The sequence below is a fragment of the Tachypleus tridentatus genome, chromosome 2 (genome assembly GCF_004210375.1).
Source record: "Tachypleus tridentatus isolate NWPU-2018 chromosome 2, ASM421037v1, whole genome shotgun sequence".
Classification (NCBI taxonomy): domain Eukaryota; kingdom Metazoa; phylum Arthropoda; class Merostomata; order Xiphosura; family Limulidae; genus Tachypleus; species Tachypleus tridentatus.
Window position 1 is genome coordinate 112717729 of NC_134826.1, and position 18144 is coordinate 112735872.

The following is an 18144-nucleotide window of genomic DNA, read 5'->3' on the forward strand; positions in this document are numbered from 1 at the left end:
GAATTCGTATTAGGCCTAGGAAGATTTTTACTCGTATCTGATTTATTACTGATATTCAGCCACTTATTCATTAGTGACAATAAGGGTGATAAGTAATTATTATATTATTATATCTTTGGCACTTAAAAATATTTTCACGGACACAAAATAACTTCTTAATGAAAACTCGTTCAAGTACTTGAGTTTTATCATCATACAATGACATGTTACCATAACGAAGTCAGAAATAAAGATTTGTGGAAAAATAATATATTTTTCTAAATGAAAGGGTAACCTATTATTTTAACAATGTTTTTGTTTTTTAGCAGAAATATTTAAGCCAAATTAAAAAATGTTAAACCAGATCTGTTGTGCGTCTAAATCTCGAACGAAATGAACATGACGCCATGCGAGTGTATGATGTCATAGAACTCATTGGTACCATGTTTATTTAATTAATTTGCAACGAATCTAGCCTAACTTATCAATTACCAATTATACTTGTCATAAATATAATTATACACAATTATACTTCATATAAATATACTTTGAAATTGGAACAATTGATGCCGCATCTAATTGTATCACAATATTTCAAATTTGGACAAGTTTTAGCTATGACATCATGTTTCATTTCGTTCGAGATTTAGCCGCTAATCCAAATTTGGCTTTTAAAAGACAGTTGGCATCACTACCCAGGGTTAACAGATGTTTCATTCGAAAATTACTAGGCTAGCTTGCATCTCTAATGGTGAATACGATATTGAGATGGTGCCAGATCTTCCAGCAACCAGTGGTGCCACTGTCGAAGTTAATTGAGATTGTATTAACACTTTCACCGCGGAAACTTTTCTTAACCTAAATAAAATTGTCTGGTGTTAGGCATAATAAAATATTAAAAGGCCTAATACGCGATAAACGTATTATATTAAAGATATATTTTACTTTTTTGTGCAGCGTATTCTGATTCAATTTTATAGTTTTAGGAAAAAAATATTAATATTCTAAAATTTCCTCGCGAAGCCTCAGATAACTATGGCGGAGCCCAAGGACTCCGCGGAGCATAGTTTGAAAAAAAACGTGCTATATATGCTTTCCAACAAGTAAAACATTTAGAATTATGTACAGAAATACATAACTGTGTATTAATATACTTTTACATGATATGCAACGTCATGAACCTTTTAAGTGAGAATACATAGTGCAATGTAGAGACAATTCTGTGTTTAGTTTGTAACTGTACACAATAGTGCATATGTCTGTGCAGTAATTTAACGGATGGATTGGTTAATGCAACATGTGCCAGGAGATCATTGTTAATACCAGTCACATAATAATGTTAAGTATGATTCATATTGAATTTATGTTATGTTGAAGTTCTCAGCCATGCTAGGTTATTAAAGAATCCAAGGCGGTTTATTAATTATTCAAGTTACGTTTATTTCGCTCTCATGATACACTTGTGAAAGCAACACTTCTTATGAACCACAATCGTTGCGTCCCTATATAAATCTACTTATAATGAACGAATTCGTTTCTCCAACATTGTAGATTATTTAAAAAAAACAACAGCAGTAAAAAGACAACAAAAAACCTACGAGTTTTTCCTTATGCACCAATAAAAGTAATCGTCATCAAGAAAACATTTTTATATACCCATTTCAAATTAGTGATTTTTATAATAGTCTTGTTTTTCGTAACTTTTTACAGAATTACTATCACAGAAATACCATTGTTTTCACATGTTATTAAATAAAACACCAGGATGTTTTGTTATTTTTTTTGCACTGGCTTAGGAATGTGATTTTGCTAATGAATTAATTGGATTTTCGGAATTTCCTTGTGACATCACAAAAGAGGAATTCATTGAGCTTGGCAATAATAGTTTTTTCTCATCGGTTGAGTTTAAACGAAAAGGAAAAGGTTTAAAAAGTCTAGAAGTCGGGTGCCTGAAGCAGTACTCTTGGCATGTGATAAGACCTTGTGAAGGCGATGGCATGAGCCTAGGAAGCCAGTAAGGTGTTGTATGCATCGTGCTGTGAAGAGCTCCAACGTTTCCAGCCTCGGCAAGTAGCTCCAATCCAACAGCAGTCTGTCTTTTCCACTTTGTCCTGTGATAGCCATGCATATCGTAAAACAAAATTCAGTTTTTATCGGCCGTGTGTCTACTCAAAACTCTAACCCAACAAAGTACCTATCACTTCAAAGAGATAACAGTATAAATTGTTATACTTTACGTTTAAGTCTTATCAGTCAATATTTTGCCACTTTAAATATTTTTTTCAATTTACTCTGAAAAACAATAAATGCACAGTGGCTACTGTGACCCTGTTTATTATCTATCACACTTTCATATTTTGAGGATTACTAAATCTACACTGACATAAGGAAACACAGCAAAATATTCTACTTTACATCTAATCTTGCTAAAATCAACAATATATAAGAAATGAACAATAGTACGTCTTCAAAAATAATTTTAAATCTATAAAGACACGTTTCATTATTCTAAGTATTCTTCAGCTTTTTCTGTCAAACATAGACAAATAATTATTAGTAACATGCTCTACTTTCAAGTCCTGTCTGGCAATATTTTTCACATCAAGAATTTTAGAATACCCTACAATACAGTACACGTTCTTTAACAAAATATACTATAAAACCAAATATTTGGCACATTGAAGATGTGGGTATTATTTCTTTTACCAAAACTGACACAATAGAAATTCTTAAACTTGCTCCTATTCTAGTATGCTGTTTTATCTGAACATTAAAAATACACTATTGTGTAATGCGACAGATAAAACATAAAAAGAACAACATCTAAACCAGTTGGAAATATCGTCTTTCGTTCATATTTATTTTATAAGCAATATATGATAGAAGTTACAAGAAAAGACGAAAATTACAATTATAGCACATTCCTAGCAATTGGTTTAATTGGTTAATTGGTTCTTCTTTAAGTAGAAGAGAATGTTATGGAGAGACGGAGTTAAGACAGCATTATACGCATCAGACTGTTTTTTTTAAGAAATTAAATATCTCCAGTTTGATTCTTGTTTGTTTCTGTAAAATTTAAAGTAACATATGCAAAAATCTAAAATTAAAGACGACCACAATTTTCATACCGATATTTATTGAAATAAAATAAAGTTTATCATACACTCAAGCAATCAATAAATATAGATATTATCTACCAAGCTTTTGTAATGATAAATTATCCGAAACAGTAACGGAGAAAGCTTAAATTTATTTATTTTTATGTACTAATAACAAGGGCAACTTATTATTATGCACTCAATGTGTTCAGAAGAATGTGTGTTTAGTAATAAGGACATATTCACGCAATGTGCTCGAAAGAATGCGCAATTTTATTTCCTGTAGGCAAGACGTTTCAAGCAACAATTAATAATTGTACATTAATCATGTTGGGTAAATGAGCAAAAATACATAATTTGCGAATTAAATTGATATTTATTGTTATCTTTTAACTCATTATTCAATGAGCTTCTTCACACTAATAAGTTAAATACATGTGTTAAAACTCCAGTTTAATAACGTTGCTTTTAAAACGTCTGGTACTGTTGTCCTTAAAGACAGTCTTTGAAAATATCAAAACGGTAAAAATTATAGGAATTAGTTCAGAAATATACGTGAGATAGGGGAGGATTGTCCATTTGAAATTCTCAATATTTTAATATTTTCTTCAGGAAAAAATTCTGTAAAGGATGGATATTAACTTAATAATTTTATTCTTTGACCATAGTATATCGATATACAGAATGTAGGAAATAATTTTTTTTTCATTATAGCTGTTCTCATATTAGATGTATCAAGACATCTATTCCGGTTACCTTTTATAAACAAGAACTAGAACATCTGATTTTAATTACATTGTTAGTAATGAAAACTACAATAGATATATACTAGCACCAACCTTCTGTTTTGGTACCATGTCTTCACATGTGTGTCAGTTAAGTTTAATTTCGAAGCGATTTCCATTCGATCTTGAACACTCAGGTATTTTTGTGTTTGAAACCTTTTTTCTAAAGTTTGTATTTGATAATCAGAGAAGGCTGTTCTAGGTTTCCTTTCTTTTTTGTTCTTGAAAATACTAGGCAAATATTTTGTCTCTCCTGCTTTTATGTTGTCATTAGCATCTAAAAGAAAAAAAAAATAAAATCAGAAACCAGAAATGACTATGTTTACCGACGAGCCAGTGCTAATCTATAGTCCTCTTTAAGCTAAATTATTTAGTTAATATTATGATTGTTCTCTTGTGAATAATTGCTCTACTCATCTATATCCTTAGCAGATGTTTACTGTTTTAAGTAACCTTTCATGCAGACAAAATCTGTTCACTCACTATTGGAAGCTATTTCATGGCTAACAGTAGTAGTTCAAAAGCTAAGTGTAGAATAATTACGTGTTCAGAACTTGTGTATCAGGGTTGGTCAAATTGTTGCAACTTATGGCACAAATTTTTATAACTAATTTCGTCCTCAAAGCATTAATGAAACAGCATTATTATACATTATAATATAACTCAAAATTACGAACAGTAGCCTATAGGTAGGCAATACTGAAAGCCAGAATAAAAATAAGTGTATTTCTTGAACAATTTCCTTGTGTTATGGTTACTTAAAGAGAGGATAATAAGTAGTTCAATGGACATTAAGGTTTTTTTAATGCATTAGAAGGAGGATGGTAAGGAGACCAACCGACCATAAGGTTTTTATGAATCATGTGAAGGATATTAATGATACAAACCAACTTTAATGTTTCACTGTTGGATATATTGCAGCTCCTATGCAGTATCCCAAACCAAGTTCACAATTTTTCAGTCTGACAATTTTAAGTATGTACACAACGATTACATAAATGACTTACAATTTTTTAACTTACGCTTTAATACACGAACTAATGCATTAAGTACTATAAATACCTAATGATTGTCACTTATATCTTCTGTTGCTGCCCTTATTATCAAGTGTCTATACGAGTATAACCTGTTTTTTGCGCGTCACCTGCAGAAATAGTAGTCCTGTGTAGTGCATATGCATTAAATGCACACTAATTAGCAATTTTTATATTTTATCTGTTGAGTTTCGGATAAATGTACTGCTATATATGTGTGTGTGTGTGTGTGTGTGTGTGTATAACACAAATACAATAACAATACGTATTAGTGATTATATTTCCATCGTTTGGCTTTCAGACAGTCGTGTTAGCTGTAAGCAGTATACATAATTATCGTAAAATTGCTAATTTTTTTTCATATTTTAATTGAACCAGAAGTATGCTAGAAGTATAAAATATACATATAATGATTATTGTATATAATACACATTTAAATGATATTTAAATAACTGTTTCTAATATTACTGGATAATATATATACTAATCGTGTACAATATATAATGATCCAATAATTACGTAGTTGATTTATACCTTGAGTTACTTGGTATTATGATATTTTAAACTAACACATGCAGCGACTACACAGCTCAGTTTCAATGGTATGAACGCTTTGGGTGGAGAAGCGTGATTATAATAATCTATATTCATCATAATGCAATTGGATTAAGTACATATTTTTAAGCACTACAACTTATTCTCACTCTTAGTGTATAAAGATATTTACAGGTACAGTGTGATATTGAAAAGTTCTGGCATTAAACGAAACGCCAGTTTTACACACCTGTAACTTATAATCCGAAATGGACAAATTAAGAAGAAAATTAAAACGAATAAACATCTTTAATTTACAATATTTCCATCACACCTTTTACGTTTTTACTTCTTTGACAGCTTAGGTATTTAAATCTTAACTTTTAAGATTTATATAAAAAGGTATTTTAACATTCATAAAGTCTAATATTTTTGTTCCATGAAAATTACTTTACATTCCCGAAACAGCATCTTTCCGTCTTAGAACTTACAAGAGAAATTCATGAATGGATTGATAATTCACTTCTTGAACTTACTCACAGTAAAGCACATATGCTGGATGATAGTTATATGAACACACACCTAACAGCACAGGCTATCCACCACGTAATGAAGAGTAGGTGTAATACAACTCCTTCTCTTGTGTTTTCAACATTTCATAGCTATCTTCTTTTCTCGATTTTAATCTTAATGGAATAATTCTATTTTACCTTTCCTAAAGCCTAAAGAGTCTTAAACCAGTGTCTTCAATGAAAGTCTAGAACGTTTTAGTTGAAAATCTCCATAGATTTATTGCAGATCATCAATTTTTGCCGTGTACCGGAACTGGATTTCGTCCACATCGAACAATGACAGATTAAGTTCCAATGTTATTAGACTACCTCCAGTCATTTTAGCACTATTAAACCTTCCTGTATGTTACTTTTTGATTTTAAACAAGCTTTTGACTGTTTAGCACCCTGGTTTAATTTACAAACCGCAAACTTGACAGAACCAACTTATTTATTCATTTATACATGATAGACGTGCAGCTATCTCTTTTAAAATAATTCTTTCTCAATCTTTCAGTCTTTGTGCTAGAGTTCCTCAATGTTCCGTTTTATTACCGTTTCTGTATATTTTTTGTTGTTGCTGAGATACCTAAATCGATTTAATCTATTCGTTGATAGTGATACACCGATGATACTGCTCTTGTGGGCACCTGTAAGATTACATGTTTACTCTCAGTTCTTCAGGACCGCGTTCAATACTTTTTTCTTTCTTAGTCTTCATTGGTATTTTATCCTTAACGTCACAAAAACAAGGTGATTCTGTTTGCTCCTAAATAAAAAAAAAATGTCTGTGTTGCAGCCATTTGTTCTTTAATGTCAACACTAACAACGTTCCTGTCCAACTCGCTGACACAGTTAATAATCCTAATGACATTTTTGATAAACATCTGACTTCGAAAATCCAGATGATGGCTTTCAATCACAAAGGCACGCAACAACTCCGTCTCTTGCCATATCTAATAGGAACATTCTGGGGTTGAAATTAACCCCTCTTTTATACACTAAAGTTCTTCGTTCGACTTTGTATCACATGTTGTTACACTGCTTGGATATTTGCTTCTCCTTAATTCTGTATTTCCTTTGCGGATTTTGAACAAAATACTTAAGGATAGCTTTTAACACTACACTTTCTAGGCCTACAAAGGAACTTTATACTAATATTTTTCGTATTTTTACATCTTCATAAATGTTCCATGAAATATGCAAAGCAATGTTTTATGGAGTGTTCAGCCAGAATGTTCGTCGTCCGAGGAAACTTTTGCTTTAAGCTCACAACTTCTTAAATTTGTATATTATGTTACTTCCAATACATGATCATGTAAATATTCCTATGCAAACAATATATAGCTATAACTTATCTAGATGACTGAATGATTTTTTCTGCTTTTCTACAATTTGTTCTACTTTTTTGAAGCACATGTCAACTTCTTTCACAAATCATAACTTCATTTAAACACAAGGCTTCATGAACTGATATACTTACACGTCCATTTTATGTAATAAATTTTCTGTTTCGTCACATCTCTTGACCGAAGAGCTGGAATAAAACTTCAATAAAAACTCAAGGGACACACAGCTTGAATTTCTGCATCTTCATACTACTAGGATCAATTTCTGGTATTGGAATACTATGTACTTTGGTTAACATTTCATATTAAGTTGTCTTGACCCACCAAAGATATCCATGCTTGTATTTATTCATGCACATTATCTTATCGTTACATCTTCTGTTCACTAAATTAATCACCAACTGCGCATTTCACGGTCACGAAATCCTTTTCAATTTACTATATGATAATATTCATTCTCCACCCGAGAAAGCCATTCCTTATGTTAAAGACTTTATTAATTTGTATCTCAGAACGACTGATATGGGTATTAACACCTTTATTGACAAGCAGAAAAGAACGTTTCGGCCTTCCTAGAAGGTCATCTTCAGATTAACAAAGAGACAATTTGCAACTGACTGTTGCCGGGAACATGTCTTAGGGACGAGAGTATAAATAGGTACGGGATTGTGTGGGGCGTTGCAGTTTGATGTTGAGTTATTAATTAGTATAGGTATAAAGGTATTCCTTTATATTAGTTTAATTTTAGTTTCAGTTGTTGAATAAGTAGGGCTTTTTTTTATTTTGCGTTTGTTTATATTTGTTTCCCTACTTAATATCTGGGTATTTTCTATGGTTATGTTATGTTTATATGACTTGCAGTGTTCAAAAACATGTGAAGGTGTTGTTGTTTTTTTGTTCTAGTTTCCATTTTTTGTGCTTGTTTTTCCAATGTAGAATTCGTGGCAATTGTTACATTGTGTTTTACAAATTATGTTGGTGTTATGTTTGTCAGTGTAGTTTTTACATAGTATGGACTTTTAGATTTGTTCCTGGTTTTTGAATAAATTTGGTGTTTACTGGAATGTTGTGTTTGTTATAATTTTTTTTTCCAAATGTTGGTTATTTTTTCGCTGATGTCGAAAACATGTGGTATGGAACAGTGTAAGATTTTGTAGTTTGTTGTATCTTGGGATTAATTGTTGTTGGTCTTGGTATGTGCGTATAAAGTTTTCCACGTTCCACGGTTTTCAGAGGAAACTTGTTGATGTTGATAAAGTGTTTTATTTTGTTGATTTCATAGTTAGTTTTATCAGTTGAACGTGGTTTTATTGGTGTGTTTATTTGGTTTCTTAATATGTCGAATTTTTGTTTTGTTTCATGTGCTGAGTGTCAGGGAATGTATAGTCCAGTATGGGTGACTTTTCCGTGGATTTCTGTTTGGAATTGTGTATTAGTTATTGTGATCTTGAGGTTGAGAAATGCTATTTGGTTAGTTTGTTTATTTTCTCATGTTAACAGGTGAACTTAATGTTAGGGTGTATCGAGTTAACGTGGTTGAAAAAACTAAGTGTGTGTTCTCTGGATGTGAATCCGGCAATTGTATCTTCAGCATACCTGTACCGATATAGTGGTGAGTGTAAGGCTGAAGTGATCGCTTTATATTCAGTTTGTGTCATAAAAATGTTGGTTAGAACAAGTGACCCAGGATTCCCCATATTTATGCCATTTATTCGTAGGTGGTTTTGGTTATTGAACATAAAGTTAGTTTTGGTGGTAATGAATTCTGTAAGGGTTGCTAATTGGTTGCTGGGGATGTGTATCAATGGGTTGGGGACTTGGATAAAAAGTTCTAAAAGCTATCTTGCATAGTGACTTGTGGGAAACAAAAGATAGTTATCTTAAATGTTATTTTCACAATCCTCTGCTATAAAACGTGAATGTGAAAATGTGAATAAAACATGCAGTTTACATAATGTTTACATAATTACAAAATGTTAGGCATATTGGTATAACGTCCCAGAGACTTAGTACTACTCGATAGCTTAAATATCAGCAAATCAACCAATACATGATCACGTACAATAGTTTAAATGAAAGAAACCAGTTATGTGCAGGCAATAATACCCATGAGTCACAAGGTAGGTTTAGCATCTGTAGTTTGCAAATAATACATTTTTAATTGGGGTGTGTATTGTTATCTAAACACAGTTACGTCTGGTAATAAGAGATTACTGATAAACGACATGAATGTGTAACTTCCTTGATCGTGCATTAAAAATGTTGGAAAATTACTCCATCATGGCGAGAAAAAATCGTAGTCACATCCTTTTAAATCAGCTCAATTAGCATGTTTTTTATACGTTTTGACTCTCCATGTGCATTAGATAGGGAAACAATATCCTATATTACGATTTTGTTTGCTATCATTCGAAGAAATGAGCAGTTAAAGTATATAACACAAACATTTGCAAATAGTCGGTAGGATTGCGATATTGAGACTTACTAGAATATTTTAGCAGCAGAAGAATGCGTTGCTGTTTCGTGATGTCATAGGTTGGAATATATCATGAACAAAGATATTATATCCTCCTTTCATGTTCTCACTTCCTGATAGTATTCGGCTAGAAGGAATTGAGCTATTCTTATCATGTTGACGTACTTTACAAATTACAACTAGTATTTCATCTTAATGTTATCATAGACAATTTTGGATGTTACCAGCAGGACCTGAGTGTCCCATCCTTGTTGTCATGAACGAATAATACTTAAATACACTTTGCTGAATTACTTAAACAAAAATACTGTGTTAGCAAAATACGATACTTTTTGTCGTAAACCAATAATATAGAAGTACACTTTGAGAGGCTACCTCAAAATATTAAATCGTGTCAACAGGATCAGAAGTATTCAATCATTCTTTTCATAAACGAATAATAAAAATAACAATTTAATACATGCATGCATACATCATTGGCCAGATCAATGAAATATTAATGGTAATCTTGTATTTTAATCTTTATTTTGTTATTTATTTAATAAAACATTATTATCTCAGTGGATATTTATTTAGTTTTTAGAAAGCTGTTCAAACTGCTGATGACTTTTAATAGAAGGTGTATACCGATGTTTACCACTATAGTGGTAATTTTACAAGGAGCCATGAATACTTTGTCTAAGTATTATAACATTTTTTGTATGCTTTCATCCATTTATTTGCTACTACTGTTGGCAACGCACTTTTGTAATTAACCATAACGAATGCACATTACAACTATAAGCAAAATGCTACTAATTAACAGCAACTTTGCAAATACTTTAACTGCTAAGCTTTGTGGATTTCAGGTAGCAAACAATTGATGTTTTATAAGTTTTGACGCACTCTAGTTTCTTTATAATTAACTTCATTAAATAGTTTTGATTAAAATGTTTTGAATGATTTAAAATAATTTTATAGTTACTCTGAAGATTATTTTGTATTGGTAGCTTAGCAATATAGTAAGGTGTACTGTTTCATTAATGTTGATCTCAAACTGTATTTATTAAAATGTTTTTAAGAGGTATGATGTACTTAATGCACAATTTAATATTTTCTATAAGTAACATTATTTATTAACTTAAATCTCCTGAGTTGGCCTAAACTTCGTAGATAATATTGTGACAGCAAGGGCACCCAACTGGTGAATAAATGTATTATAGTCTTAACATTTTCGTTTTATGAGTGTACTCACATCTCGCTAAAATAATGTTATATTAAGTTAACTGTACCAATTACACTGCACAGCAATTTTTAAAAAAAGTTTGGCTTCCAGTTTTACACTGCTAAATTAAGAATGGCTAGCGCAGATAGCCCTCGAGTAGCTTTGCGCGAAATTAAAAAAAAAGTCTCATGAAATATATTATTATTAGCAAAATTCTATGAAGTAACTTCGATTTAATTTCACACGATCAACAAACGCTTGTAGTTTGCTGAAATCATTGGTAAACTGCAAAAATAGTCAGTGATCAAGAAGTTTGCTTATTCCTTATGGATATGTGACATCAAATATATCACTGCACAACGATTTTTTTTTAAAGTTTTGCTTTCTGAAAGGTTTTTGCTGATTGTGACAGGTACCTGGTGGGTATGCACAAATATAGTTTTGGTTTTGCTTCATCACGTAGGAACTTTGAGAAATAGACAGTAAACTGTTTAACGGCAATAACGGACTTAATTGCGTTTACGTTTCTAATACGCTACTGAGTTCAACATAATATTTTTTTTTCTCCTGATTTTCGTTTGTATTCAATATCCGGCGCATCACGTTGCAGTGTCCAACAGTAGTCAGCAAGCATTGACGGATTTCAGTTGCCCTGATATCGTTTTTCCATTGTAGCAATGTCCTGGTGAAACCTTTCACCGTGTACGTCGCTGACAGCACCCAGATATACGGGGAAGAAGTCCAAGTGTGAGTGGAGGAAATGAATCTTGAGTGACATGTTGCACTTCATTGTTTTGTATGCTTTGAGAAGTTTATCTACCAGCTGAATGTAATATGGGGCTTTGTAGTTGCCAAGAAAATTGTCAACAACGTCTTTGAAGGTTTTCCAGGCAATCTTTTCTTGCCCAACTAACAGATCTTCGAACCTCTTGTCACTCATAACATGTCTGATCTGAGGGCCAACAAAAATGCCCTCTTTGATCTTGGCGTCAGTTATTCTTGGGAACATCAGTCTTAAGTAATGAAAACCTTTGCTTTCTTTGTACATTGCTTTCACGAAATTCTTCATAAGTCCCAATTTTGTGTGAAGAGGAGGCAAAAAAATCTTTGCCGGGTCGACAAGCGGTTCATGCGCCACATTTTTCTGCCCTGGAACTAACCTTTTACGGAGTGGCCAACTATGTCTAGAATAATGTGACTCTTTGGCACGACTGTCCAAATTCACAGATGAAACAACAGTACTTTGTATAGCCGAGCTGCAGTCCCAGTAACAGAGCAACGACTTTCAGATATCCACAGATATTCCAGTACTTGCTGTACTGGATGTGTTTCAGCAATATTTCCATGTTCTCATAGGTTTCTTTCATGTGTGCTGCATAGCCAACAGGTATTGAAGGGTGAACGTTGTCATTGTGTAACAGAACAGCTTTGAGGCTTAACATTGATGAATCAATAAAGAGACGCCACTCTTGCAGGTCATGGTCACAACCGAAAGCAGAGAACAAGCCTTCGATGTCAACACAGAAACAGAGACTGTCAACTTGTGCAAAGAATTTGGTTATATCATCTTGGCGGCTTTGAAAAACAGAAATTTTCGTACCTGGTGACAGCAAATACCATTCCTGCAGTCTCGAACCCAGCAATTCGGCTTTTGCTTTTGACAGACCCAAATCTCTGACCAGATCGTTTAATTCTGACTGTGTTATGAGATCTGGATTGCCTGAGGAGCACGGTTCAAAATCCGGATCAATGTCACTGCTAGTTTCCTGCATTACAGTTTCTTCATTTGGTTCGGCTAAAGTCCATTCCTCTCTTGGTTTCGGAATTGGAAGACTGTCGTCATGTAGCACGGGTCTCATTGCTGAAGGTAGATTAGGGTATTCAATTGACTTCTTGTTTTTGGCAGAGAAACCAGACACATTATTCAAACAGAAGAAACAGTCCGTCCCATGGTCTTTCTGTTCTCGCCATATCATCGGGACAGCAAACGGTATTGTCTTTCAAGTGCCAAGCTCTCAGACAGGCAGCACATGTCGCACAATAAATGTGAGGCGCCCATTCCTGGTCTTGATCACCAATTTTACAGCCAAAGTACAGATGATATGCTTTCTTCACAAGAGCAGTCATTGAGCGTCTCTGATGAACAAGCGTATACTCGCCACAAATATAGCGGAATGTATCGCGGCTGTTACGACATTGACGAGACATATTGATCAAAACCAATCGTCCTGTAAAACGTTTATGACATCTAACTTACTTCTTACAGTGCTACTAAGGCAATGTTTTATTCTGAAACAATACGTACACACTATAAGGTCTATATTAATCCAATGAGCAGCATCTATGTATGCAAGCCACTTTTATAGCCTGCTGAGACAGTGTCAAGCTCGCTCCAACCTGCCCAGTCATGCCCAGGCTGCATACTTCCACAGAACAGCTTCCAGCCTGACCTTATTTCATGCCTGGACATGCCCAGACTACACAAAACATTGTTCATAGATCTCTTACAGAAACGAAAATTTTTGGACACAAATATAAAAACAAACATGATAAAACGGAAGATTTCGATGAAACGGTACGTGATGGGCAAATTTGGATGTGATTTTCGTGATCAGCAGCCAAAAATCTACAAGGAACACCCAACAGTGTTCAAGAAGCAAAAACTTTGTTGTGCAGTGTTACCGAGTTAATTTTTAATTCTGGTTTATGAATATATCCTTCTTTAGTCAGAATTTAAGGCTAAATAATCTTCTCCAAAAAACAACAACATGGGGATGGTACACAAATGATATTTAAGTACCTAGTTAGATTATGTAGTTTTAGGCAGTCTACTACAGTTAATAAACGTAATTAACTTAAGAGTTACTTTTTTATATCCAATCTATTTAGCTAACTTTACATTCAATAATACACATCACAACTGTAAGCTACATGTTATTACTATCAGTAACTATAACAAATACAATTAGATATGTTAGTAACAACTATAATCAGTAAATATAACTATTAAGAATTAGATATATTTGTTATGTGCAACCATCAGTTATTATTGCTGCTACATATTGGATCTCTTTAATAACACACTGTCGTCAACAATAACTAATGCAAAACTGATCTGTTAGCAACATAATACAACTGTTAATCATAATTCTGGTTAATCTTCTTTTATCTTTGCAATACTATCATAAGTAATTATAATCGTAGTAAATAATGATAACAGCATTATATTATCAGTATTTATTAACTTAATAACAAACTAATGTTGTAGTGGTCAAAATTTGATTATTCATTTCTCAAAATAACGCTTAAGTTATAAAAGCCAGTATTGTATGTTGATTGGTTTGTATTAGACCAAATACTTTAAAATAAGACTTGATTGACGCTTGAAAAAAAGCTAGCTAATAATAGATATTTTAATTATTTTTTTTTAGTTTTTACCTGAAACTGTAATTAGAAACGAAGTTCAACATTTCTACCAGTCTTACCAGTAATCGTAATCTTAAATGGCCTCAATTTTTTAGTATTGTTTGAACAAAATTAAGTAATACAAACTAATTCTGTTACTGAATTTGTTAGTATAGGATGTTTAGCCAGTATTAACCATCAATACATGGTTTCTTTTTCTTATATAATACTCTTATTATCTTTATAGTGTTTGTTTTTGTTGTTTTATTTTTTTATCAAAGGGTAATGTATATTGCGCTTACGCTTTAATAATTAATCGAGATTATGTATATGTATTCCTTTTTCACAAAGAAATAGCCATGTTATAAATAGGTTATTTATATAACTTAAAAGTTAAGTTCCCATGGCCATTTTTAACGAAAATAAAACATTTTTTACCTCTCCGAAACGTTTTTTTATGGTTTCTAGTTACAGTTTTTACCTTTGTTGTTCTCCGAGGTTCTGACTGAGAAGATATCTTGCGGTAAACTTTGTGCAGAGTTTTTGAAATCTCTTAATGAAGGCACAATTTCGTCCTTAAGTTCTCTGTGGCTTAATACACACTTCTCAGTGCTCGATTGGCTTAAAATATCACGAATGAGAAATGATGACTGCGCAGGGCTTTCCGAAGAAAGTTGTTGAACTTGGGAGTACGTACCGCTACTGTTATTACTGTCACCGTCATACATGAGTAAGGGTTGAGACATCAACAGTCATGACAGGGAGCTCTCGTATATACCAAGCTGCCTTTAACTCACATCAGACATCTGGTACTAAGCGGCCAATTTAACCACGAACAACAGCTAAAGTATTTGGTCGGGATAGTATTTTGAAAAATAATGACTGTCAAGACTGAACTTATCCAACTGAGCATGATTAACAGGATTTTACACGCTTCTGATTTTAATGCTTATACATGGTGTAGGGCCTCCTAACCAATAAAAAAGATCTATCACAAGGTATAACGAATCATAAGGCTTCCGTGACATATATCAACTGACGAAGAACTCGATATTACCAAAGCTTCGTTGTTTTTAAAATGTCTGCATTCCCAGCTTGTTAAACAAAGAGAGGATATTTGCGTTTGTTAGCTAGGGACCATGTCGATCTTCTTTGAAGTGTTTGCATAACGAACACTGCAAATTACACACTGTCATGAATTTTAATACTTTCCATAACTTCAGAATAACACGAAATTTTCCTCAAACTACAGTATGGATATTCACAAAAGTAATGTGAAATTTCATGTTGCAAATCTGGTTAAAATTTTATCTCACCTTATGTTAATCAAAAATATACTACTACATTATTATCCTACACATACTATATCAGTGAGGCCTGGCATGGCCTAGCGCGTTAAGGCGTGCGCTTCGTAATCTGAGGGTCGCGGTTCGCACTCGAGTCGCGCCAAACATGCTCGCCCTCCCAGCCGTGGGGGCGTTATAATGTGACGGTCAATCCCACTTTTCGTTGGTAAAAGAGTAGCCCAAGAGTTGGCGGTGGGTGGTGATGACTAGCTGCCTTCCCTCTAGTCTTACACTGCTAAATTAGGGACGGCTAGCACAGATAGCCCTCGAGTAGCTTTGTGCGAAATTCCAAAACAAACAAACAAACAAAACTATATCAGTGATTTTCAGGCTTTCCTGCTTGCTTGCCACTTGATGCAATCTAAAGTTTCCATGTGTCACTGTGCTAATATTTGGGAGTATTTGCTAATTGTTTTATAAAGGAGAGAATTAAAGACTGAATACTAACAATATTTTAAATATCCTTATTTTTTTATAATAATGTTGTGCATCAATGACAACATTTCATGTACCACCTTTAATACACACTGCGTCCATTGAAAAATCACGGTATTAGCGTAACGCAACGTAGCTCGTCGTGACCACCTATCTACCTCTCGTGTTAATTTTAATCATCATGCGCGGTCCATGTATCGTGTGGTAACTTACAATATATGTTCTGTCTTACAGAATAAATGCTTAACTTGATCTCTGTTGTTCATGTGTTGAACTAAAACAAGTGAAGTGACGTATCTTGTAATAACTAGTTTTCATGTCTTCCATCTCGCAGAGTAGACATTATATGTGATATTTATGTTTACTTGTTAAGGCTGAAAACGTGACATACTCTATGATTTATTAAACTAGTGCATCAGCTTGTGTTGTCTATCTTTCACATGTTAACTTGAAACACTGTGGATTAATCGAATTTGAAGAGAACAAAGTTCCACGTGTACTGCACGTGGAACTATTTTAGTCGTCGATAGTGTTTAATCCTATGTAACAATTTTCTTCAAAAGTCGGGTGGATACGTCTAGGAACATACATCTTAATCAACTCCCAACCTTCACAGATTCTTCACTGCACGTGAGCATCAGTTTTCAACATTGAATTTATGCAGACCAAAACCAAAAGACAAAAATATTTGGAACTGTAAGGAGAGGCTTGACAACAAAATGGTTGAATGGGATTGCTGTAAGTTCAGTTTCTTTTGAATTGTAACAAAACAAAAGTGGAATATATTTTTTGATAATATCAACAAAGTATTTATGTTTTGTTGTCAAAAGTAGAGGAAAACATATTTAAAACTGAATAAATGTAAGTTAGGTTTAAAGTTTTGGAACAGGTTGAAAACACTACATCTCATACACAAAATATGCAAATCGATGTTGATTTTTCTATTGTGGAACTAACTTGTAATAACGAATACCTTAACACAAATTAGAATGACGGAACGCAAAAAGTCAGAATGGCTAGAAAAGAGCCCAACTGTGAAATATAATTTCGAGAAATGCTGAAGAAATATTAATTATTTTGAACCGTAAGTGAATTGATACTGGAAGAAAACAAACTAGACCTGAAAACTAGGATTCGACTTAGCATCTAAAAATATTGCTTTTACTGTCTGGTTATTACCGCTTGAGTTAGTACTTCAAGATCTGAAGCAACATGATGTAAATTCAGAAACGTCTCACTTTCAAGAATGTCTATATTAAAAAGTCACGTTTCTTTCTTTAAAGGATGATATTAATATGGGGCCAAGATTGGCATTTACATTGGCGACTATTTTCTTGTGCTATCATGAAGAAAATTGACTAAAAAAAGAATATCTAACTAATTTCGAATCATTGTTGATAGAGGTATGCCGATGAAAAATTTGCAGAACATTTAAACGTTTAACGCTGCTTATGAAGCATGAAAACAATACGTTTGCTGTTGAATTAAAATTAGAATCAATCTTACCTTTTTCTAATACTTGAAGAAAATAAAAAGGATGGATGAGAAATACGAATATATCATGTAATTACCTTCTCAAGATTTGACTTATATTGTTTAATACCTACAGAAATAGGAATACAGAAATGATACACATACAGGTTTGTTTATTTTTTAATTCTGCCAAGAGCTACACGAAGGCTATCTGTGCTAGCCATCTCTAATTTAGCAGTGTAAGCTAAGTGTAGCAAACTCTTAGGCTGCTCTTCTACCAACGAATAGTGAGATTGCCTCTCACAGTATAAAACTCCCGCGGCTTTAAGGGCGAGGATGTTTGGAGTGACAAGAATTCGAACCCGCGACCATCAGATTGTGAGTCGAACGACCTAACCACCAGGCCATGCTAGGCCACACATATTGGAGTCACAAACAACGAGTAATGGTAACTAAATGGGGATTTATTGGTGGC

General features: G+C 33.3%; 1 protein-coding gene across 1 annotated transcript; it reads right to left on the bottom strand.

Annotated features, from left to right (window-relative positions):
• Positions 1-1404: 1404 nt before the first annotated feature.
• On the bottom strand, positions 1405-15494 carry LOC143236356 (uncharacterized). The gene is made up of 3 exons (XM_076474630.1): positions 14897-15494; positions 3917-4139; positions 1405-2090 (listed from the first exon to the last, which is right to left on the bottom strand). The coding sequence occupies exons 1-3, from the start codon at positions 15159-15161 to the stop codon at positions 1772-1774; spliced, it is 807 nt and encodes a 268-aa protein (XP_076330745.1). The 5' UTR covers positions 15162-15494; the 3' UTR covers positions 1405-1771.
• Between the last annotated feature and the right edge of the window lie 2650 nt (positions 15495-18144).